This window comes from Suncus etruscus, chromosome 9 (genome assembly GCF_024139225.1).
Source record: "Suncus etruscus isolate mSunEtr1 chromosome 9, mSunEtr1.pri.cur, whole genome shotgun sequence".
Classification (NCBI taxonomy): domain Eukaryota; kingdom Metazoa; phylum Chordata; class Mammalia; order Eulipotyphla; family Soricidae; genus Suncus; species Suncus etruscus.
In genome coordinates, this window is record NC_064856.1 from 99,970,157 (window position 1) to 99,996,347 (window position 26,191).

General features: G+C 33.6%; 2 protein-coding genes across 2 annotated transcripts in view; one reads left to right on the forward strand and one right to left on the reverse strand.

The window, feature by feature from the left end:
* The window catches only part of LOC126017786 (olfactory receptor 8K3-like), a 29,119-nt gene extending 10,889 nt beyond the window's left edge, over positions 1 to 18,230 (forward strand). Inside the window, 2 exon segments of the mRNA XM_049779839.1 lie at positions 17,835 to 18,037; positions 18,040 to 18,230. Coding sequence (XP_049635796.1) covers positions 17,835 to 18,037; positions 18,040 to 18,230 — 394 coding nt within the window.
* Positions 7,952 to 8,896, reverse strand: LOC126017543 (olfactory receptor 5J2). The gene has a single exon (XM_049779480.1). It carries the CDS (start codon positions 8,894 to 8,896, stop codon positions 7,952 to 7,954), a length of 945 nt encoding a protein of 314 aa, XP_049635437.1.
* Positions 18,231 to 26,191: the final 7,961 nt, after the last annotated feature.

The window sequence follows — 26,191 nt, forward strand, 5'->3', positions numbered from 1 at the left end:
AGCCGGGAATTCCCTTTCTAATCTCCCCAATATTTACTGTGCCTATACAGAAGAGGGGGAAAAAAGGAAGCACAATTTTTTTTCTTCTTCTTTTTTCCTTTTTATTTCAGGCTCATGATCATTGCTTGGTTGTTGTCTGTATTGTGGTGGTGTTGTTTTTTTTTAATTTTTTTTGTCTTTTTGTGATATTTTTCTTCCTTTTCACCCTTCTTCTCATAAATTGGTATTTATAACCTGTCTAGATGGACCCCTCCTGGAATTTTTGTTTGTTTGTTTTTTGCTTTCTTTGTTTATTTGCTTTTCTTTCCTTTCAAACAGAATCGCATAACTTGAATCATCTTGTTCTGCCTCATAAATTGAGGGGAAAAATGGATGGTACCAAGACCAAACAGTTGTATGAACATTGAGTAGAAATAAAAAAAAAATCAGTCTTAAACACCAAATTCAAAACCAATGACAACAGAATGATACTCATTCTACAACAAGCTAGATACAGAGGAGACCAAATATACTAGCACCCCAAAGACCAAAGGAGGGGGATATGGGATACATGCTGGAAAGAGGGTTTAAGGGAGGACAACACTGGTGGTGGGAATGCCCTGGGTTCAATGCCGCTATGTACCTAAAATATTACCGTGAAAGATTTGTAATCCACTTTGGTCACAATAAAAATTATTAATAAAATTAAAAAATAAAGTTAAGCAGTAGGGGCTGAACAATATACAGTTGATAAAGTGCTTGTCTAACATATGGCCAACCCGAATTCAATCCCAGGCATCCCAGATGGTCCCCTAAGCAATGCCAGAAGTGGTCCCCCATAAGTCAATACATCAGTCATATAAAAATTATGTTATCCATAAGAAATATACAATCAGGAACGATTACATAATATAAAATGTTGCCCACCAATCAGATACACTTATTAGTTAATTAAAACTGTACAATAACACTACCAAAATTTCTAGTTGTGTGTCAAATTGAAATTTTTCTTACATTGCTCATAGTATTGTCTAGAACAGACTAGACACAAAGGAAGGGGTGCAGCTGAGAGTTTCTAAGAACTGAAAAAGTGAAACAAGAAAGTTTACAATTCTCACATGGTGCTTGAGTTAAAACATTAAGGTAAATTTTTCTTGCCAATTTCTTTTCAAATTCAGATTGGCAGATAAAAAGCATTTCTAAAGTTTCATTCTTTTAACTGTAATGTGTGAATTTAAATTTGGGGTATCAATTCCTTAGAAATCTTTAGCTCTGCAGAAAGTCATTTTTTTTCTTTTAAGGTCTTCTTTTATTGTGAGGAAGAGTTTTAGAAGAAGAAATGCTCTTTTCATCTTGTTTCTATGTTTGAGGATTTATACACAGTGGGAATAGTAGATGTTTGTATATTTTTCCATCTTTTTTGGGAAAATATCTCTTTAGTTCTGACCATTTTTAAAATAGACTCTTTGTTCTCATTGACTTATATGAGTTTATAATACATATTTTTAATATTAGCTCCTTATCCTTACCTGGTTTCCAAATGTTTTCCCCATTAATTTTTTTTCATTGTACTAATTATTTCTTTTACTGGACAAAGTGTTCTATTTCATGCTATTCTCCTTGATATATCACTTTGCTGAATTCTCATTTCCTAAATGGTGTGAAATGTGGTACAGACAAAATTATTGAATCTACTATAAGGTATCTGAATATTTCTTTTCTCTAATGAAATGCCAAACCTTTCCTCTCTAGAAGTGTAAAGTTCTATAAAGGTTTTCTTAAATGAATTTCTCATTGAAATACAATGTCCTATATTTTCAGGTCATGGCCAAGAGAGGTTTTCATTGAGTTCCATACCCCATACTTGGTACTGTTGGACTTATCCAATGCACAATTCAGTGAAATTCCACCTATGTACTTTAAGTTGTATGGTTGGATTTCACACAGGCATTTTTATTTATGCATAATACTATTTATAGATGTGAAAAGGGGTAGTTAAGTAAATGCTTAGAAGACTATGCCCATATGATGATGATGATATTAATCTCCTATAAATATTAAACATATCATGTTGTGAAATATTTGAGCCCATAAATAATCATTTAGGCCATGGGAAATATAAACATGTTCTGGTCTGGAAAGTACAGTGGGTACTTTTGCATTGCATGCGGCCAATCTAGTTTGATCCTCAGCATCCTATATAAAGTCCTGAGCCTACCAGGAGTAATTTCTGCACATAGATCCATAAGTAACACCAAAGTGGCAAAAAATATAAACAAACAAAAACAATAAAATATATTATTTGAAAGAACAGGTATAAGAGCTAGACAATAATACTCTAGTAGTTTGCTTTGCATGCAGCCAATTTGCATGCAGGGTTTTGATTTCTGTCATCACATAAAGTTTTCTGAGCACCACAAGGAATAATTCCTGAATACAGAACCAGGAGTAACCCCTGAGCATTGCCAGGTGTGGTCCAAAAACAATCCTTTCAAATAATAAAACAATATTAAATAAAGTCTCAAGGTATAATAAGGTATTATGAAAACTGTGATTGACTGCCTGATAATATAGAAAAATTTCCCCCCAAAAGTCTCATATCTAGATCATGCCACTGGAAAATTATATTAGCATTTATTATGGAATAAAGATTTATTTTTTATTTTCCAAATAAGAAAGGTGTGGCTTGTATATATTATATGCATACCTATCTATAGAGATAGATAGATGATAGATAGATAGATAGTAAAGATATTAATTTTTTATATATTTTATTTAAACACCTTGATTACATACATAATTGTGTTTGGGTTTCAGACATGTAAAGAACACCACCCATCACCAGTGCAAAGTTCCCATCACCAATGTCCCAAATCTCCCTCCTCCCCACCCGACCCCCACCTGTACTCTAGACAGGCTTTCCATTTCCCTCATACATTCTCATTATTAGGACAGTTCAAAATGTAGTTATTTCTCTAACTAAACTCATCACTCTTTGTGGTGAGCTTCCTGAGGTGAGCTGGAACTTTCAACTCTTTTCTCTTTTGTGTCTGAAAATTATTATTGCAAGAATGTCTTTCATTTTTCTGAAAACCCATAAGATGAGTGAGACCATTCTGTGTTTTTCTCTCTCTCTCTGACTTATTTCACTCAGCATAATAGATTCCGTGTATATCCATGTATAGGAAAATTTTATTATTTCATCTCTTTTGACAGCTGCATAATATTCCACTGTGTATATGTACCACAGTTTGTAAAGATATTAATTAAGGACAAGAAGGGTCCCAGACAGATAATATAGTTGATAGGGCTTTTGCAATGTACCCAGTAGATCCAAGTTTAATCCCAGCATTCAAAAATTTCCCTAGTCTTTATAGGAGGAATCTGTGAGCACAGAACTTGCAATAAATCCTGAGAAGCACCAGATGTGACCCCAAAACAAAACAAAATGATAAAGTAACGAAGTGCTTAGCATGAGGTTGACCCAATTGAAACCCTAAGACCACATAGCTTTCTAAAAAAAATCTGTCAGTGATCTATGAGAAGTGCCAGAAGTAAGCCTGAGTGTAGCCTGATGTGACTTAAGCCACATCCCTTCTATAAATACCTCTCTCTCTCTCTCTCTCTCTTTCTCTCTCTCTCTCTCTCTCTCTCTCTCTCTCTCAAGAAAAAGACAATTTTCTAACTTTGACAAGCAAAGTATGTTAGAAAGAAAATACTATTTCTTAAGATTGTAGATACAAAAAAATCCTTAAGAATATTAGTGTACATATGAATAATGTAGTAGCAATACATAATAAACCAATAAAGTTTATTTTAAGTTTTCAAATCCATTTCCATATTCATTATCAGTGTATGTTATTATATCAAAAAAATACATGAATTTCTCAATTGATGCAGAGAAAATACAAGTTAAATTTTGTACTCCCTATAATGTAACATAGCATTAAACATTGATCAATAAAACAATAAGGAATATTCTAAAACTATTATGAATATCTATTATAAAGCTTACAATAAAAATCATACTTTATTCTGAAAGTATATAATTCTCATTGTGACTGGTAAAGTTAAAACTGTTTTTCTCTCATCAAAACTATTAAAACCATTATTGATATCATAGGTTGTGCAATGATATGATGCAAATAATCTAAAAAACATCAAAATTTGAAGCAAATTTAAAATTATTTTATTGTATATAATACAATTTTATATATAAAAAGAGAATGAATATACAGAAAACAAAAAACTAGCAATCGAATGTGATAATGATATTGCAAATAATTTATTTGTATTTCTGAATATTGAACAATCTAAAGTTGGTATATTTATAATTTAATAACATTTAAATATTTAAATCTCAAAAACCAAGTGATATTAGCAAGTTGAACATGCAAATCATATGGAAGAAATAAAACATGTAAATGGCTAATTATACTTTTTTCATAATTTGGAAGAAAAATATGATTAAATTGCTAAATATCTAATAATTTTATGAGGAAATGTGTAGCCTAGAAAAATAATTCAGGATATAAAAATAAATTTGGAGTACTAAAATTTATATTAAATACATATTTTATCATCAGGAATTAACTAATCAAAATAGAATAAATAGACATAAAATACTAATAGAAGTAGAATGCCAGATTTCTAAAGACATGAGGCAAAGTAATGTTTTGTTACCAAATAATTTAATTGCATACATAATTTTTTACGAAACAGCTTGTCTTTAGAAGGATATCAGAGCATAATGTTGTCTCTTTCTTCCCAGTTTTTTGTTTCCTTTTTGAACTATACCCTAACTGTGTTCAGGATTACTTCTGACTTTGTTCAGATATCACTTTCCCTAAAGGGCCTTAGGAACCACATTAGGTAACCACCTGGAGATAGATTCGAGGATTAGTGTATGCATAAATATTGTCTTACCTTCTGTTCATTTATTTGACCATCAAAAAATATCACATTTTGGGTTTGGAAAGGTAGCATGGAGGTAAGGCATTTGCCTTTCATGTAGGACAGTGGTTAGAATCCCGGCATCCCATACGGTCCCCTGTGCCTGCCAGGAACAATTTCTGAGCATGGAGCCAGGAGTAACCCCTGAGCGCTGCCGGGTGTAACCCAAAAAACCAAAAACCAACCAAACAAACAAAAAACTATCACATTTTAATCTACTATAAATAACATTATCTACTGTTAATTTCCTGCATGTAATTGCATTATGCACTTCTGTTAATGAAATAATTAGGGAGTTTTAGCATAATTGTCAGAAATAATATTACATTTTCAAACATAAGTGGTTATTGATCTATATATCTTAAATTCACCAATATCCTTACCAATATATTCTGAAACCTATTTTTGAAAGCAATCATTTTTATTTGTGTTTTGACATAATAAAAACAAGCAAAGTGATTTTTCTGCTTCTATCTAGAAATTTTGTTTAGGAAGTTAGATCTTGTAAACTAGTTTGTTTCAGCAAGTTGATCTATCAACTATATAATAAATACTAATTTTATTTAAATATTTTAACAACGTCTCAGGAACCTTAAGTAAAATTGACAGTAAATAATTCAAAATAATTTTCAAATAAGGGACATAAAATTAGTGCAATGAGCTTTCCACACAGTAGTAGATCTAGGTTTGAGCACAGGCACTACATGTTGTTTCATGAACCCTGCAAAGTATAAGCCCTAAGTAGTGCTGGATTTGGTCCAAACACAAAAAATAAAAACAATTTCAAATATACTTACTGTACTTTTTGTTCCATTAGGCAACCAGACATAAGATGCATAGTTTTTAGATTTTCTCCTCCCCTGCACTCAGGCTTCAGCTCCAGGTGGCATTCACTCCCTAAGATGCACTTGAGGGAGGGTGCATCTTATGTTATAAAAATCTTGGTAATTTAAATTGAGTACAAACATACATCTTTATATTTATTTATTTATTTTTGATTGATATAAAATGCTGATATTTTAGAATGAAGACAAATTACAGAATCATAAAGTCAATATTGACATAACAATATTAATAAGTAGGTATTTGTTTATATTCATTCAGTGAGTTTATTGGGATTTCATAAATAAGTTTGTAGAATGTAAACTATTTACTTAGTTATATTTTTCTTTTAAACTCTGTACCAAGAAAAACAGATTCTTTTTTTTTTTTTTTTTTTTTTTGGTTTGGTTTTTGGGCCACACCCGGCGGTGCTCAGAGGTTACTCCTGGCTCTCTGCTCAGAAATAGCTCCTGGCAGGCACGGGGGACCATATGGGACACCGGGATTCGAACCAACCACCTTTGGTCCTGGATTGGCTGCTTGCAAGGCAAACACCGCTGTGCTATCTCTCCGGGCCCAGAAAACAAGATTCTTAAAAGGAAAAATGATATGTTTTTAAATTTTAAGCAATCTAAGGCATTTATATTTATAAATATATAAAAATAAATATAATTGTACCCATTATCTACAGGTTTCTACTTTTAAATTAAAATATTGAGGCTACTATAATAGTACCAAAATAGTACCAAAACCCTCCCTCAGAGACAAAACCCTAAAATAAGTAGAATCTTTGACCCTGAAATATGTTTGAAAAGAAATTAAAGTGAGTTGTATTGTAAAGTGGTTTACAGCTAATGATTCTGCATCCAGATTCCCAAGTATCTATGGGGATTTCCATACAACCAATGCATCACTGACACCAATTGTGTATCTTATAATTGAATTAAATTCTAAAACCATCAAATTAGAAATAGCATCAAATTAAAATTCTGCCCTTCAGTTAGATGCCTATTAAAAGACCAGATTTTTGTTGTCTCTGTCATGACATTTTCTTTAGATTGTCTTAATGTTCAAGGAATTCTTACAGAAGGAACAACTACATGAAGAGGTACATTGGAACTCAGACTTCACTGAAACTGGGGTTCTGCATGGCATCAAATAGAAATATTAATTTGGGAAACTTGGGAGCTGTTTCACAATATGTGTATTTATGGAAGCTCCATTCCTTTTATAGCCATGCTTTACATCCCAGTTGTTCTACATAATCCCCAAACTGGGGTTTAAGATAAAAACTATCTTTGGGAGGACAACATCCTCAGCAGTAGTAGAGACTGACCTAGGGACTCCCTCAAAGAGCTTGAAGAACTACTATAGTTTGACCCATCTCCTTGACTTCAAGATAAACCAATGTTAACTATTTATCCAATATCAGTTTTTGTGGCAACAAGTCCATGCTTAAGTACTTCCTTAAAGTAGCATTATTGACATAACAAAAGACACTTTTCATCATTGGGGAATTCCCAAGGGTTTTAGAAACTAATTGCCAAAGCTAGGTAAAGGCTGGTTACAAGGTTGGAAAGTACAACAGAAATGTTCTGGGTTTATTTCTTATTCTACACTTAGGTACCTTTCCTGATGGGGATCAGGGGATCCAATGGGGTTCTAACATTTGAGCACAGAGTAACTGTGTGCAAGGCAAGTGCCCTGCCCCACCTATGATAGTATTTCTCCAACCCTAGAGTTCCTATTTCTAATAATAAATTGTTAGATTTCAATCATACTTTAAAATGTCTAAATATATCAGTCAATAAAGTAAATTACAAATACAGAATTAAATATCTAAATATTTGTAAAAATTTGAGAACCAATATTTTTCTTAATATGTTGATTTTTTGTGCTCAACTGCAAGTACTATCCTTTACACATAGAGAAATACAATGTAATACTGTATTTTGTATTGTTTCAGAGATTCACAACCTACAATATCAAAAAAATTTACGAGACAATCTGTAGTTTTTGTGACATGGCTTTATGAATTAAACAGCCACAATTTTCTCCCTCCCTCCCATGAAATGTAAGTTTATACCTGATTAAACTTATATAAGAAGAGATCTATACTATCTTTGGAAGTGCCAACTTTTGTAGAATTTTGGGATGAGAGAATTAAATGATAGAATATTATAAGGTTAAAGGGGACTTAAAATTTACAGGAAAAATGTTTCATTTCTATGGCCCTTTTCACAGCATCCTTCACTTCTTTGTTTCTCATACTGTAAATCAATGGATTTAACATGGGGATCACTAATGTATAGAATACAGCCACTACTTTCTCTTGTTCTACTGAATACTGGGAACTCGGTTGAATGTAACTAAAGCTTAACGTCCCGTAGAATATTGTCACTGCTGTGAGGTGAGAGGCACAGGTGGAGAAGGCTTTCTGTCTGCCTGATGCTGAGTTAATTCTCAAGATAGCAAAGACAATAAACATGTAAGAAATTATCACAACCAAGAAGGTAGCCATGGCAATAACTCCAGAGAAGGTTAAGAGTAACATCTCATTCATGGAAGTATCTGAACATGACAGCTTTAGGAGTGAGGGAATATCACAGAAAAAGTGACTGACAACATTCAGCCTACAGAAAGACAGGCGACTCAAGCTTATGGTGTGAACTAATGAATTAATTGTTCCGCCCACCCAGGATCCCAAAACTAGTCCTACGCACTTAGTTTTAGACATGGCTACTGTGTAAAGCAAAGGATTCACGATAGCCACATAACGGTCATAGGCCATCACTGACAGCAAGAGCCCTTCTGTGGTAACGAACATTCCAAAACACAAATGCTGTATGATGCAAGCAGTGAAAGAAATGGTTCCCTTTACAACCATGAGATTTATCAGCATTTTGGGTGCAATGGCAGATGAGTAGCAGGCATCGACCAAAGAAAGGCAGCTCAGGAAAAAGTACATGGGAGTGTGGAGCTTGGGAGTGATCCGGATTATGAAGACCATGCCCAGATTCCCCACCAAAGTAATAGTATAAATCGCCAGGAACAATACAAATAGCAAAAGTTTTAGTTCAGCACGATTTGTCAGCCCCAAAAGAATAAACTCAGTGACAGCTGTAAAATTCTCTTCAGCCATTTGTTTCTTTCAGTTGAATCTAGTGTTATATATATATATATATATATATATATATATATATATATATATATATATATATATAAACAGATTACAATTTATTAGTGGAACATAAAAAAAAGATATAATGGAATAAATCTTTACTTTACATCTGAGTTTTTTTATTACAAAGAACATTTTTAAGTCAACCCAGTGGTTTGTAATTTTCTTTCCAGAGCTCAGAAAAGAATTTTATTGAATGGTCATATCTGAAGTTATATATGTGAAAAACGTTTATTTTTTCCAGCTTTGTTCTACCTCTATGATTGAGGTTTATCTCAATAACAAGGTGATGCTAACGTTAAAAAATGCTCTAATGGCAACCATACAGAAAATTTTTGATATTTTGGAAAACCTAAGAGATAATCAGCAAAACTGTCTTCTGAATATTTTGTTTTCAGTATCAAGTAATTGAACTAGAAAAGCTGTGAAATTATGCTAATTTTGAATCTTTACAAGGACTTACCCTTAAGTGTATTATTATAGACACCATAGTGGCCATAGTTGCAATATATAATAAATATTCTTTAACCCACAGTGATGACAATCAAAGATCAAAAGTTTTAGCTTTTGTGGCATCAGAGTCCTTGGCTACAACTAATTCTAAAACACAATAAAAACCTGTGTCTGGCTTGGCATCTATTAAAGGCTTCTACATGGTGCATCCGTGGCCATATGAGAACAGTTCTGGAAATTTATAACTGATTCTGAAGGAATTAACATTTCATATCTTGACATTATTTCTTTGTATGAGATGCCTATTGATTTTGGAAAAATAAATAATAACTCTAAGATAAATGCACTCACCAAGTGCTGTGATATTTCAAATTCTTCCTCCTATAATAGATATTTCAGATATATTAGACATTTTTATCCATCTGAAAACCACTATGATATAGCTTCAAGAATTCATATTTATTTGGGACTTATTTCTGTGTCTTTGTTAATCAATCAAAGTGTCAATTTTAGAAGTAGTGAGAAACAAGTAACAATCGATTTTTGCTTATCTATAATGTCTATTGCTTATATAAATTAAAACCTTTCAATTTAATAATGATGAGATGTTAGAAATACAGTAGTGCTGGATTAAATCCTATTGTTGACATGTAATTCCTTTATTATATTAACAAGCTAGTTAATCTCTTTAGATCAAAGATGCAACTAGAATTTCTGAGTTAGAAGAGACAGTTCTAAGAAGTATTTCGTATTGATTTAGTACAAACTAAATATCAGAATTTAGATAGTCACTTAGCTAATGGAGAAACAGTCAGATAAATTCAAGGGTGATATATTTAATCTGATATATCTTTTGATTCATGTTGATAAATATCAAATATCTAAGCTTATAATTGAGTAATTTTGATTGAAATTGTATTTTTTAATTTGTAACAAAGTAATTCACAATTTTGTACTCTGCATTGCTTAAGACAATTGCTTTCATTGATATAGTTTAACAATTTGACCAGTTTATGTCATTTCTAACAAGCAAGCCTTTTAAAATATAAAGTAAAATAAATTCTTAAATATTTTATAGAATTTCATGCTGTGTTTAAAGTTTATCACTGAAATTAAAAATTAAAGACCTCCAGAAAACAGCAAGTCTATTTTAAAATACCTTTTCATGAATCTATCCTATACTTGCTGTTTTCTGCAACTTTAAGAATATGCAATATAATTTATTGTTATTAAGCATAATCTTTGAATTATTATAAACTATAATTTTGTAAGTAGCATGTTCGATGGGATGAAAACTTATATTAATTATCCTAAGATAAAACTAAAAATCATTAGTAGCAAAATTAAATTTATATTATAAAAAGCTCTGATCTGTGCTTATTTGAAATTTAGAATTCAAGTAGATAGAACTATGTCCTCTTTGAAATATTTGTTCACTTATTGCATGAAAGCTAAATATTAACAATTTAATGACTAGAGAAATCTTGATGAATAAATTTAACTTAACACTTACCAAAGAAAATAATTTAGGTTATCAGCTTATTTAGATTATTCATATCCATTTATTCTGCTCTTATAAATAAAAATTAATTACACTTTATTCTGAGATTCAGAATAATTGATACTTTAATGATAATAGTTGATTATTCCAAATTTTAAAAATCAATATAAAACAATCATGGAAATAAAGAAATGCAGTAATGGTGTTACATCTTTTACTTTTCTACTAAGGCAAATTGAAAGTATATATGTTTATATATATGTGTGTGTATATGTTTTTCTGTTGTTTTAATGAGCTAAACTCCCAGTAGTTCAGACATTGATTATAGTAATGCAACAAAGCAACAGAATTATACTCTGGATCACATTCATTTTCTCAAGGGACTTTCTCAATGTCCCCCAGTGATAGTGGTTTTCTCAAAGTGGTTTGAAAAAATGGAGTGCCAACAAAAGAGAGAGGAAACAGAATCAATCTAATCTAAGAAAATAGAGGAACAGAGAGGCAGTTCTATGGATTACATAGCAAGGGAAATTCTCCAAACACTGCTGCGAACAACTTTCTCATCCAGAGTCAAGAATAGTTTTCTAAGCAAAGCAGAGTATAATCCAAAAATAAAGAAAAACAAAATAGTTGTTCATTTTTAATCATTTTAATATACTTAATAATATTTTTCTAAGATTATTTTGCATGATCATGTGAAATTACTTCTGAACTAAAGTCACAATAGCAAGACTGAAAGATAAAAAAAATTCAATAATAAAGGATTTGTAACATTGAAATTGGCCACATTTTTAAATAAATATTTAATAATATTTTATTTTATTTAGTGCACTTTATTGTAAAACTATATAAACACATACATGATGCTTAGGAACTTTAGTTATATTCCATTGTTTGACTACAATCACTATCACCATATGGCTAAATGTATTTCTGAAGTTATCTCAGGAATTCTGGACGCAATATAGAATTATTGTGATTTACTGAAATTATGATGGTTGAAAAGATATGATAGTAAGATATAATAAGACATAGGTACATTAGGTAACACATTGGTTTTGAAATAATATAAATTATAATTATATTTTTTAAGTTTTAAGTTTATATTTTTGGGTTGCTTATTTCCATTTGAGCCACACCCCAAAACCCTTTATTATCAGTTCTCAGAAATTAATCCTGAGGAGGTATAACAATCTCCATATCTGCTATATTATCTCTCTAGACCTAAATCATTTTTAATAATCACTTATATAGTATTATAATTAGAGATCTCAGACATATTTGTTGATAATATGGGCATCAAACACATTCCTTTTACATTCACACCAAAGTTATATTGGTGCCAAAAGATTTATAATAGTTCAAATAATTTTTTTTATTCATACACCTTAAACCACAGAGCTTCTTGCCTGCTATTTTTCCTTTATTCAGTGCAACAAACTAAGAGAAAAAAGCAATCCTGAAAGGCTCTGACTGATTTTTGAAGACACAGCTCTTCATGAACAGATGTTCATGTTGTATGTTAACTTATTTAAGACATGAAACTGAGATCAGCTGAATACAGTTTAGATGTACAAATAATAATCCAGATATTAACAAGATAGCCTATTTTTAATCAGTAAAATTGGATGAAGCAAATAATCTGGCTTATAAAAGTTGGTTTCCTAAAGACCACAACATTTGTTTAGGGTTTTCATTTGTCTTTTTTTATTTTTATTTTTATTTTTTAATTTTTATTTGATCATATTGGCTTACATATCTTTCACAATAGTATTTTAGGTACATATTAGCATTGAATCAGGGGAATTCCCATCACCAAACTTGACCTCCCCCAATCCCCGTTCCCTTCCTGCAACCCATATCCCCCACCATCACCCCCCAGGCTGCTAGAGTAGTGGCCCCCTCTTTGTCTAGTTTATTATTAGTGATCATATATCTGTTTGGTCCTGGTACCCTCCCTTGTTTCCCCCTCTATTTGAGAGGGGGAGCTAGATAGTTCAAGTTGTGTGGTTTTGTTTGAAAGAAAGAAAAGCAATAGAATTGGGTAAAAAAAAAAATCAAATAAGCTGAAAATGGGAGGAGTCCTTCTAGAGGCTTTCAACCTCAGTTTGAGAGAGGACATGAAAAAGGTAATTGAAACACCACAACAATACAGAAAGAAAATCAAATTAAATATCCAGTGAGCATTACAGCAATAAAGACAAGCACCACACAATAGTCTCGATCCTGAAATCAAACCATGTCGGAGTGCAAAATGAAAGATAAAGATAAAATAAAATAATAAAATAAAATAAAATTGGAGACATCAACTTTAATATATACACCAAAATAAAGAAGTCAAAAAATATCAATCAATCAATAAATATATATGTGGATAAATTATTATTTTGTGCTTTTTTTTCTTTCCCCCCCTGCATAGGCACAGTAACTATTGGGGATATTATAGAGGGAATTCCCTTGGCCTAGGAAATACAGAGTTTCTCCACCCTTGAAGTATACTGTCATGGGATTAACTATAGACTCCTTGCATGATCATTTACTCTCCCCTCAGTGTTTTTGTGGTGTATGGAAGACTTCTGCTTTGTCATGGATGGTAAAATCAGACCTCTATATCTAGAGATCTTGGTGTCTGTACAGCTCAAGGAATGGAGCTTATGATGAAGTCTTTCTTTGTGGTTCTAGCAGTTCTGCTTCTTCAGTGTCGTTTTAATCCATCTTCTGTACTTGGTGGTAAAATTGGCCACATTTTTTAAAGCAAGGATTCCATTTCTACTTTATAAATTATTTTGTGAAATTATTTAAAATAAGGAAAAAAGATTTTATCTGTTAATTCTAATTTCATGAAGTGAAATATATTTTGATGAATAATGTTTTATTTTTAATACGTAGATTATATTTTCAATGTGCAATTTACAGGAGCCAAATAAGTACTTTGAAATGCATCTATTGTAGAAGAAATTTAAATATAGTAATAAACTTTAAGTAATTATTTTCTATGACTGCCTTAAAATGAGAAGGACAATCACCCAAATCAAGTATAACTAATTTATTAAACTCAGGGTGTTGGGTCTAACACATATGCTTTGAAGTCTTTTGTTAGAGAGAAAATCAGTAGTCCAAAACTTCTTTACATATTAGTGGTATCTTGGTGAATATCCCATGTATTTTTATCCATTACTACCTCTTTTATCTAGAAAGTAAGCAAGGAAAGAGAATAGAGGAGTTAGACCTCTGAAGAATGAAGTTGCATATATGATCCTTTTTAGAACTCCAGTGCAAATTTGCATAAAGGCATATAATATCATCTTACAAATTCATGTAAGAACATGTGTAAGCTGACTGGTTATTCAACATTTGCCCCACACTCCTATTTGCATGTAATCCAGATTGGTGTCCCAATCAGATTTACTAATAGACAAATGAATTAGACAACAGAAGCAACTAAAAGGAAGAATACATAATTAATATAAATCAGTTCACTATAAAAATGGTCCCTTTTGTCTCTGCTACAGACACTGATGCACTGCTATAGCTGACCATCTCTAGAGATTTACCTACTTTAGCTACTAACTAAAATGACATAAAAACAGAGGCCTAAGAGATAGCACAGCAGTAGGGTGTTTGCCTTGAAAGCAGCAGACCCAGAACCATTGAAGTTTTGAATCCCAGCATCCCGTATGGGACCCCGTGCCTGTCAGGAGTTATTTCTGAGCACAGAGCCAGGGATAACCCCTTAACGAAACAGGGTTTGGCCAAAACAAAAAACAAACAAACAAAAAACCCAAATAACATTAATCAGTACCCATGAAGGTAAAATGACAATACAGAGGATAGGGTACTTACCTTGAATGCAGGTGACCCTAGTTCAACCCCCAGTACCATGTTTAGTTCTCTGATCCCTGTCAGAAGTGATTCCTAAGGCAGATAGAAGATATAATGATTTATGCAGCCTGTGAAATAAGGATGTGGAGATTGTGTTTAACATATTTCTGAAAAATTCATGTTCTTTAAAGCCAATGTACTTTTAGAAATTTCAGTAAAAGAGGTGGTTAAGATAGGGCATTAGTCATATCAACAGAAAGGATAAACCTGCATGATTATATTATCAGTTGATGCTAAGAAAACTTTTTATGAAGTTCAACATCAATTCATAATAAAAATATACAATAAAATTGTGATAGATGAAATGTTCTTCAACATAATGATACCAAATTACAAGAAACAAACAAATGACATATGCAATAGCACAAAGCTGAATGCGTCCCACCTGAGATCAGGTAAACTGCAAGGATGTCCAATTTCACCACTACTATTTAATATAGTTATGGAAATCCTCATCATAGCAATTAGATAAGACAGATAATTTAAAAAGACATAAATTTTGGAAATGAATCAAACTACCAGCAGAAAATGCTGTGTATTTTTTATGTGTTTTCTTGGGAAACAATATTGTTATATTTCTATGAAGCAGGAAGAGTGAATAATGGCATCAACTGAGGGAAAGATACAACAATTAAGCCACAGCTTCCTGTTTCTTCAAAAGTATACACCAATGATCTACTAAATTCTCTCATTTTTAGCACCCTGCCTACACTCATTCATCATCCAAAGTTCCCCCACGCATGGGTCTTTTAACATATTTAATCATTTATTGCATAGCTTCAGTAAAATTGAATATAATAAAATAGTAAAGAAGTTCCCATCTATTAAACCGAGGAACTCCAAAATGCATACGCTGCAGGTGAATACTACAAATACCCTCAACATTTGTCATATTGTCTTGACTTAAGCTTCAGTTGCTCTGATATTGGCATTATATTCTAACATTCCAAATATGGGTCCCACCAAAGGCATGGAAACAGAGCAGGCTTTGTGCAATTACATGGGACATGACAGCCGAAGAGCTCAAGTGTGATGTCTTAAAATGAAAGCCACCAACTATAAGAAAAAGGGAAAAAGGAGCTGTTTCTTTCCCTAAAACCTAAAAGACCTTCTGGGATTAGGTAAACTAAAAGACTGCCCTGAAGCATGCAGTAAAAAGGTACAACCAAATGCTTCCTGAAAAAAGCCACCCTGCTTTAATCTAAATTTAGGTTAAAAAATTTTATCCCAGCTCTTACTGAGTCTGTGCAAAATAACAGCCACTTTCTATCACCTTTCCATATAAGCTATGCTCTGGGTATAATAGATTTTCTTGTCTATGTTCTTAGGAGTGCTATTACTACTGTTTCTTTGATCCTGCCTCTTGTGAGGAAAAGGAGTATATATGGAAGCACAACCTATCTAGTACATTTCAATTTTTGTGTATAGCAAATGGAAAAGGGGGAAATATAACTAAACACAGAGTAAGCACCCATTTTTCTTCGAGATAGAACACACATCCTGATTTTACATAAACACACAAAGCATAATTGTACTTTCTCCTGACCTGATATGCTACTTCACCCCCTGTGTAAACTCTGGCCCTGAGACCTAAGAGGGCACCACGTTTGAAAAGGCCCTAGCCTAGCTGCCTGTACCTTAAAGAGAGGGCATTTTTAGAGTAGCCTGTAATCACAAGGGAGGACATTTGAAAAGCAGTCTATACCCAATAAAGAAGGGCATTAGGACGCTGAAAAACATTGATCGTCTGTTCATGAGGCACTTAAGACAAAAGGGAATATAACATAAATATTTTTGATACATAAATTCAACTAACATCCTAAGAATTTTTTTTTTGAGTCTCTCGGATTTTGGAGAAGTTTACTTGGATTTCTATGAACATACCTTATTATGAACATTTATGTAGATTTCACGTATTTTTATTTAGTATTACTAAATAATAACCACCTTAAACCTTGTTTTACTTTTAGCCTAAGGACAGTCATATTGAGGGTTAATATTTCAGGCCCCAGTTCAGAATGCATGAACTGGAATAAGGTCAAAACAATAAAAACTATCAGTCTTTGAAAAACTGACCTTGCTGGAAACTGGGAGTTGTGTCTTGCCCTGGGTTAATAAAGATAAACATGCAGTTTGACCTCGGCATTTTGTCTAGGTTAGTGAGGGAACTATATTGTTATGTCTGCAATTGTGATGTCTTGAAAAGAAATTTTGTATTTAAATGTTCTGCTCTAGCCCAGAGAGAAAGAAGACAAGAATAGAGACAAGATCCTACTTTACTTCGGAGTGTCTGAATTTCTAATTTCATTTCTGCCAAGTTTATGCATACACCTTCTCTAGCAGGGACCCCCAAGAATTCTTCTAGTGTCCAGACCAAGCAGTCTGTGACACTGACAAAAAATGTTAAGAACTTTATTTCCCTGATGTAGTGTGCAGATGATTTGAATCTGTTATGTGTCCTAGTCTGCTTGATCCATACACTAACGAAATATCAGGGTCCATGAGGAAGGTGGGTGCTCAGAATTAGCGATAAAATCAGAGATCAGACACTCAGAAGTGAGATAGAAACTCTGTCCATTCTTTGTGGTCTAGAGCATGACACTTATACTAAATTTCTTGGCAAGGCATCATAATTTCAGTCATAACTTTTAGTTTTCACATTGTACCAGACAATTTGTATAGGTCAAGCTGCATTCTCAGCAAAAATTTATCTATACAGAGCCAAGACTCAGCCTTCAGCTTCTGTGCTCTTTTGCTATCTGTCTGAGACCATTCACTGTGCTTCGTGTTAGGCTATCTAGACTTGCTAGAAAGGGCAGTTTTCAGATACTGTTTTTTTTTTTGGGGGGGGGGGGGCAGTTCCAGTTTATGCACTCAGCTGAGCCTGAAATATTACCTCTTAATATGATTGCACTTAGGTTAACAGCAAAGCTAGGTTTGAAGGAATTTAATAGTTTTTAAGACTATGAAGAATTTCTTGAGCATACACAACTTCTTATAACAGGGGCATTTCCAGAAAATTGAGTGGTCTTATGAGAGGCTCAATCACTTTTTTTGTGATAGTGTCCCTCTATTAGCTCTGTCTTGCTCTGATACCTCCTCCACAGAAATGTTGATTTTTATATCAGCAGGTCTGAATTTGATGTTTTCCATGATTATAGTTGTGGTTTCTTATTTCAACATTGCTCTATCCATTCTCAGGATGCGTTCAGCAGAAGGAAGGAAAAAGGCCTTCTCTACTTGTGCCTCACATATCGTGGCTGTCACAATTTTTATGGTACACTTCTCTTTATGTATTTGCAGCCTCAAACTAAGCACTCACTAGACACTAATAAAATGGCATCCGTGTTTTATACCCTGGTGATCCCCATGCTAAATCCAATGATCTACAGTCTGAGAAATAAGGATGTGAACGATGCCTTAAAGAGATTTCTAAACAATGTATGTTCTTTAAAATAAATTTAGACTTAGAACTCTATAACTAAATAAGGAAATGACTGTCATAAGCTGTCATTATCTTAGAATAGGTAAAATTTATTTAGATGTTTAAAATTAACCCTGGGCATTAACTGAGGATAATATTTGTAAAACAGTGAATTAAAAAGTTTACCAAGCTATTATTGCTGTGTATTATTACAATGTCTTTTATTTTTCTTAAATCCCATAGGTAAGTGAGACTATTCTGTGTTTTTTTCTTTCTTTCTGACTTATTTCACTCAGCATAATAGTTTCCATGTCCACCATTTATAGAAAAATTTCATGACTTCATTTTTCCTGACTGCTGGAAAATCCGGCTCATGGTATGAACTTTACTATAATAAGTGGTAGGTTCAATTAGAGAAATAACTACACTGACAATTATCATAACAGAATGCTTATCTCAAATACAGGCAAGGGATAGGGGAGGAGGGAAATGGTGGACATTGGTGATGGGAATATTGCACTGGTGAAGAGGGTATCCTTTTTTATAACTGAAACCCAACTATTAACATGATTGCAATCATGGTGCTTAAATAAAGATATTATTTTTTTAAAGTTCACCAAGCTATTGGAATTATAATATTAATGCACAAAGAAGGTATCAGAATTCATTTACTCAGGCAAGAATTCACAATGAATTGACTGGGGAAATTTTATTTCTAGTACTCAGGTGAGTAGTTAAAAATTAGTAACTGCAAAGGAAAAATATATGAATGAGTGTAATAAGTCAGTCTTTTAGATCATTAGATTTCTTTTCTCTTCCTAAGATTATGTTACACATAAAAGTTGTAACATTCCTGAATTAAAGTTGAATGTTCTCACAGTCAGGGAAGTGAAAATAATAAAAAATATAACAAAACTTTTGTAGCTTCTACTATGATCACACTGTTGAGAAAAGAATTCATTACTAAGTAACACATTAATATAAATGAAAATAAGCAATAGAAATATCTAATTTCAAAGTATCCTACATATATTATGATTTTTATAAAGTAGGCTTTATAATTAATATGCCACATAATTTTAGTTGTATTTTTAGTTGTATAACTAGCGCAATTATTAGTTCTTTTAACCCAAATCAAAAAGTATTTGCAATTTATGCCAATTTGTACATAAGCTAAATGATCTTTAGATAAAAGTCAATAGATCAACAAAATTACATTACTAGGATAAAATTTTAAATTTGATTAAGTAGGTACCCCTAATGACTATGTAAACTGTATAATTCAATTTATTCTTACTTATGATTTTATTACATAAAACTAAAATATAGTCAAATATTCTAGTCTATACATGATAATTAAGTATGCCATTGCTTTTCAATACTTATTTTTGTTCTTACTCATACAAACATAAAAAGAAAAATCAGAAACCTTGGTCCAGAAAGATAATATAAAGGTTAAGATGTATATCATACAATTGGCTGATGGGTTTTGATTCCTAGCCTAAGACAAATCCCCACGCTATGAGCACTGCTTCATGTAGTGGCCCCAGATTTCAGCACCAGAAATTTCTGACACCACATGGTCTTCAGAATACTGGGCCCTCACATTGAACTACTGCTCTCGGAACCACTATGTACTGTCACAGCCTGCTTTGTTCAGGCAATAAGGGAATTCTTGGGGTCCCAGAGAAAGGTGGGTACAACAGGAGTCGGTAATGAGAAACAGGCCAGGCTCAGAAATGGATTAATAAATAATCCATTTACTAAATGCTTTCAGTTGGATATTTAAACATGGATTTTGGTGTGTGACAGCTCACATTTGTTTTTCTGCAAGGTTAAATGATTATACTTTCTTGCTGGCAAAAAGCATATCAGTACATATTGTTTGATCTGTAAATTTCTTCCAAACAATTCACAGGCCTTTAATGTGAGTTATAAACTTTGTAAAAGATAAGCTCCAATTAAAGAGGACAGAGAGGAGTCTCTGTTTGAGCCAGAGGCTTCCCTAGGATCAAAAAGAAAATTTTAACATCTCAAAGTTTTTACTCCCAGTGGGTGTCAGTTCCTATGTAAATTAAAAGTTACCAGGTATTCCTATCAGGATTTCTTTTATCTGAGGGAGCAGGCAGTTTAGAGGTACAGAACACACTTTGGGCTGAAGCTAAAATAGTAACCCTTAATATGACTGCATCTAGGCTAACAGCAAAGTTAGATTTGAGAGTTGTTAATAATTTTGTAAGATTATACATAAAAGAATAGTTTGAGCATACACAACTGCTCGTGATTGGGTGGTCATGCCATGACCCATGTCAGGGATGTGGGTCATCCTTTAGTCTCCACATTTGGTGAGTCACATCAGGATCTGACCCTCATGAAAGGAGGGGAGAATTTATTGAATTTTCTCCATGACAGGGACTGCTGAATTGTATCTTCTTCTTAGGAGGCTTGGAAAATATCTCTTGAACAAAAGGGGAAAATATACATCTTTTCTTAATTCCTTTGACAAAGACATTTTAAGCTTCCCACCATTCCATATGGTTATGTAATACCCCAAACAAGCAAGGATGAGAACTAATAAAAGGTTGAAGGAGGTTGATGTTAACGAGGTAAAGGATAGTATATACAAAAGTTATTATTTGTATACACACAAAGTGTGCATAAAGAAATATGAAATACTATTATTAAGGTTTACTATATCGCCCCATTTATATTTAATGAGTGGTAACATTTCTAATACCTACTTCAACCACGTTAACTATATGCTAACCATTCTCCTCTCACAGATCAAATTATAAAGATGTAAATACAAAGGCAATATTTGTAAACAAATAAAATGACTTGTTAAAGTGTCACCATAAGTTGGGGCCGGAGAGATAGCATGGAGGTAAGGCTTTTGCCTTGAATGCAGAAGGACGGTGGTTCGAATCCTGGCATCCCATATGGTCCCTGAGCCTGCCAGGAGTGATTTCTGAGCATAGAGTCAGGAGTAACCCCTGAGCGCTGCCAGGTGAGATCCCACCCCCCAAAATATATTTATCCATTAAAAATCATGATTGTTACTCATTTTTACTTTTCCCAACTCCAGGCAATAAGTAATCTGTATTGTTTCAAATGTTTGCCATTGGAAGAATAATTATATGATCAGAATCATAAATAAGTAGTTGATCAAAGTTTTTTAACCTATGATATGTGTATGAGAAATCTTTCCATTTAATTAGTTTATTAGTTAAATTAATAATGCTGTGTGTTGATTAACATTAATTATTGAGTCCTGGGGGCTGTAGAGATAGCATGAATGTAAGGCTTTTGCCTTGCATGCTAAAAGGACAGTGCTTCGAATCCCGACATCCCATAGGGTCCCCCGAGCCTGCCAGGAGCGATTTCTGAGTGTAGAACCAGGAGTAACCCCTGAGCGCTGCTGCGTGTGACTCAAAAACAAAACAAAAAAAAATTATTAAAAACAATTATTGAGTCCTGGATGGAGGTGTATGATGGTGAGAAGAATGGTGAGGCCTTTCTCCTCCAGCCCGGGCACACGCCTGCAATCCACTCCAGTTGGTGGGTCTGAAGGTTCAGGGTAGCTTCGAGAAAATGATCCACAGGCCGTCAGTTTCAGGAGAGATGAAACTTTATTATTAATACACCCTAGCCATGTAGGCTAACCTTTTAAGCAACCTATTTCAGCTGCCCTGCCATCTCAACATGTTTCTTCTCCCTGCATTCTGCCAGTTCTCCTCTCTCTCTCTCTCTCTTGCTGAATCTCTCAATCGATCTTCTTTGAATCCTCTTTCCATCCCTCAGGCAATCTTTTGTTACCTACCAAAGACCCCTCCCAGAAACGGGCAGGTCCTACCATCAGGTAAGATTACACAGGAAGATGGGGATGGGGTGACAGCTGTGTACACGTCATATTTTATTTGTACACTTACAGTTGACAGACATGAAATTTTGACCTAGTCTAATAAAATCTCCATAAACATGTATTTACAAATTAATGAAATTTTGAATATCATTCTCTTGGAAATTTGACAAAAACGTTTGGAGTGGTTGAAGTATATGTTAAATCTTTTTATACATTTTTATTTCTATTTTAATGGTGCTCATATTAAATGGAGTTCATTTTAATGTGAGCGCTCCATCTTTTTTACACTTATATCAAGACTGAAATTATTAATGTTGAAGAATTATGTTAGTGAGTAAGCATTGGGATATAATGAAACTTAATTTGCATTTGGGGGTCATACATGAAGGTGCTTAGGGTTTCCTCCTGACTCTACACTTCTGGTGGTTCTCTACACATATGTGGTGCCAGAGCTGTCACACGAGCCAGCAATGTATAAAACAGCATCCTAAACTGTACTGCATTTCTTAAATCACTCCTGAAGGTAGGCTTGATTTTTCCATTAAATCTATAGTTGTTCAGCTAATTAGTCAATTATCCAAACCAATACTATAAACTCATACAATCTACAGTTTTATTCTTTCCCAGAATATTTGTTACCATCATATTTGCTTTAAAATATCACTAAACTGTTTTCTTATTTTTATAAGGTTCATTTTGAATTAATTCTGTCTATATCTAGTGACAAATAACTAGTTCTTTGTGACTTGTCCAATATTCAGACTGCTCTTTTCTACTCTCCTAAATTAATTTATCTAAAATTAACTTTAGTTCTAAACTTATATTATTCATAACCATTGAAAATAACCAATAGACTTTACTAATAAGCAAGAAGGTTATGATATTTATAAAACTGAAGCAATAAAAGACAGTAACATATCTAGTTTTACAAAGACATGTATACTCTTTTTATTTTTTTGCTCTTTTTTTGGGTGGGCACTCTGGTGATGCTCAGGGGTTACTCCTGGCTATGCACTCAGAAATCACTCCTGGCTTGGGGCACCAGGGATAGAACCGCAGTCCATCCTAGATTAGCCACATGCAAAGCAAACACCCTACTGCTTGCACTACCCCTTTGGCCTACATGTATACTCTTAAGTAAAGGAAGCTAGTCTAAAAATATTAATGATTTAGTATATATCATATTACATAGAAAGCAATACTATAGAAAATGGTCAATTGGTTATTACATGTCAGGACCTAAAGTGCAAAAGAGCAATATGTAAGGAAACACAGGATTTTTTTTTCTGTAATAATTCTCTATTGAATGCTATTTACAAGATATGCTTCAGAAAGTCAGGGAAATTCATAACAATATGTTAATGCAACACAGCAATTGACTGTGGTAGTTTTTGTTTTGTTTTGGGGGGGCAAGCCCAGTGATGGTTAAGGACTATACCTGGCTATGTGCTCAGAAATCGCTCCTGGCTTGGGTGACAATATGGAATACCGGGAGATTGAACCATAGTCTGTTTTAGGCTAGCGTTTGCAAGGCAGATGCCTTACCACTAGCCTTATCTCTAGCACCATTCCTCCAGCCCCTGTGAGATATTTTTAATGTGACTAATATTTTTAAATAGATTTTTTATAGTCAAGATTTTTTTTTTTTGGTTTTTGGGCCACATCCGGCGGTGCTCAGGGGTTACTTCTGGCTATCTGCTCAGAAATAACTCCTGGCAGGCACGGGGGACCATATGGGACGCTGGGATTAGAACCAACCACCTTGGGTCCTGAACCGGCTGCTTGCAAGACAAACGCTGCTATGCTATGTCTCCGGCCCCTTATAGTCAAGATTTATTTAAATTTTAACAAGTTTATCTGGGAAAAATTTGATTCTGAGAATTAGAAATTCCTGATCAAAATCCCATTTCTCATATATTGAAGCTAATTTCACTGATATGTATCATAAAATACACTGATAGTGAATGGCTTCCAGTGACATTATCTATGCCACTCTGTAATTATCTCAGTTATTAAATTACTATCTAATTTTGAGGTCAGAGAGCATAATTTGTATAACAGTGTTCTTACTATGCTTTCATGGAAAACTCACTTAAAAATGTTAAGTAAAGGAGAAGTAAGAGACCTGAAATTTATTTGGAAAAATAAACAACCACAAATAGCTAAAGCAATACTTTAAAAAAGGAATATGGGAGACATTACTTTCCCCAATTTAAAATTGTACTACAAAGCAATAGTTTTTAAAACAGCATGGTATTGGAACAAAGACTGATCCTCAGATCAGGAGACTATACTTGAGTATGCAGAGAATGTTACTCAGACTACAATAAATTAATTTTTGATATAGGGGCAAGAAATACAAAGTGGAGCAAGAAAAGCCTTTTCAACAAGTGGTGTTTGCACAACTTGTTAACCATTTGCAAAAAAGTGAACTCAGACCCCCAGCTAACACCATGCACAAAGGTAAAATCCAAATGGATAAAAGACCTTGATATCAGGCCTGAAATCATAAGGCATATAGAACAATACATAGGTAAAACATTCCATGACGTAGAGATAACCGCATCTTTAAGGAGGAAACAGCACTTTCCAAACCAATGGAAACAAAGATAAACAGATGGAAGTATATTAAGTTGAGCAGCCTCTGTACTTCAAAGGAAATAGTGCCTAGGATACAAGAGCCACCCACTGATTGGAAGAAACTAGTCACCCAATACCCATCAGATAAGGGGCCAATATCCAAAATATACAAGGTATTGACAGAACTTTACAAGAAAAAATCATCTAACCCAATCAAAAAATGGGGAGAAGAAATGAACATACACTTCCTCAAAGAAGAAATACAAATGGCCAAAAGATGCATGAAAAAATGCTCTACATCACTAATCATCATGGAGATGCAAATCAAAATAACTATGAGGTACCATTTCATTTCACAGAGACTTAGCATACAACACAAAGAACAAGAACAATCAATGCTGGTTGGGATGTGGAGAGAAAGGAACTCTTATTTACTGCTGGTGAGAATGCCATCTAGTCCAGCCTTTATGAAAAACAGTATGGCAAATCCTCAAAAAACTGGAAATTGAGCTCCCATATGATCCAGCTATACCACTCCTAGGGATATAACCTAGGAACACAAAAATACAGTTAAAAAATCCCTTCCTCACACCTATATTAATCGCAGCACTATTTACAATAGCCAGACTCTGAAAACAACCAAGATGCCCTTCAACAGAGAAATGGCTAAAGAAACTGTGATACATATAGACAATGGAATATTATGCAGCTGTCAGGAGAGATAAAATCATGAAATTTTCCTATACATGGTTGTACATGGAATCTTTTATGCTGAGTGAAATAAGTCAGTGGGGAGAGATAGACACAGAATAGTCTCGCTCATCTATGGGTTTTAAAAGAAATTAAGGACAATATTGTAATAAGGCCAGAGATAATAGAGTTTAAGGGCTTCAATAGAGTTGAAGGTTACCACAGAAAGTGGTGAATGCTGTTAGGGAAATAACTACACTGATAACTAACATGACAATGTTAATGAATGAGAGAAGTAAATGCCTGTCTTCGAATACAGACTGGGGTGGGAGAGGGAGAGGGGCATTGGTGGTGGGAAGGTTGCACTGGTAAAGGGGGGTGTTCTGTTTATGACTAAAACCCAACTACAATCATGGTTGTAAATATGATGCTTAAATAAAGCTTTTATATAAAAATTTTTCTTTGATATCAAAAATACCCTATATCTGAATTTAATTACAAAGAAACAAAATGCTTCTTTTATTTATTCGTTTATTTTTGGTTTTGGGGTCACTCTTGGTGATGTTCAGTGGTTCCTACTGGCTATGCTCCTGGCTTGGGGGACCATATGGGATTGACCATATGGGGACCACCAGGGGATTGAACCAGGTTTTTTCTGGATAGGCTGCATGCATGACAAATGACTTACCACTGTGCTATCACTCCAGCCCCACAAAATTCATCTTAAAATATCAATTTAGATCACTTAAGTCCATTTTAACTAAATGCCAGTTTCCCTATATTATTAAATACTTGAATATTGGAGCAGTAGGTCAGAGACAGACAGAATATACTACCTCTGACTATACATGTTCCTTTCCATTA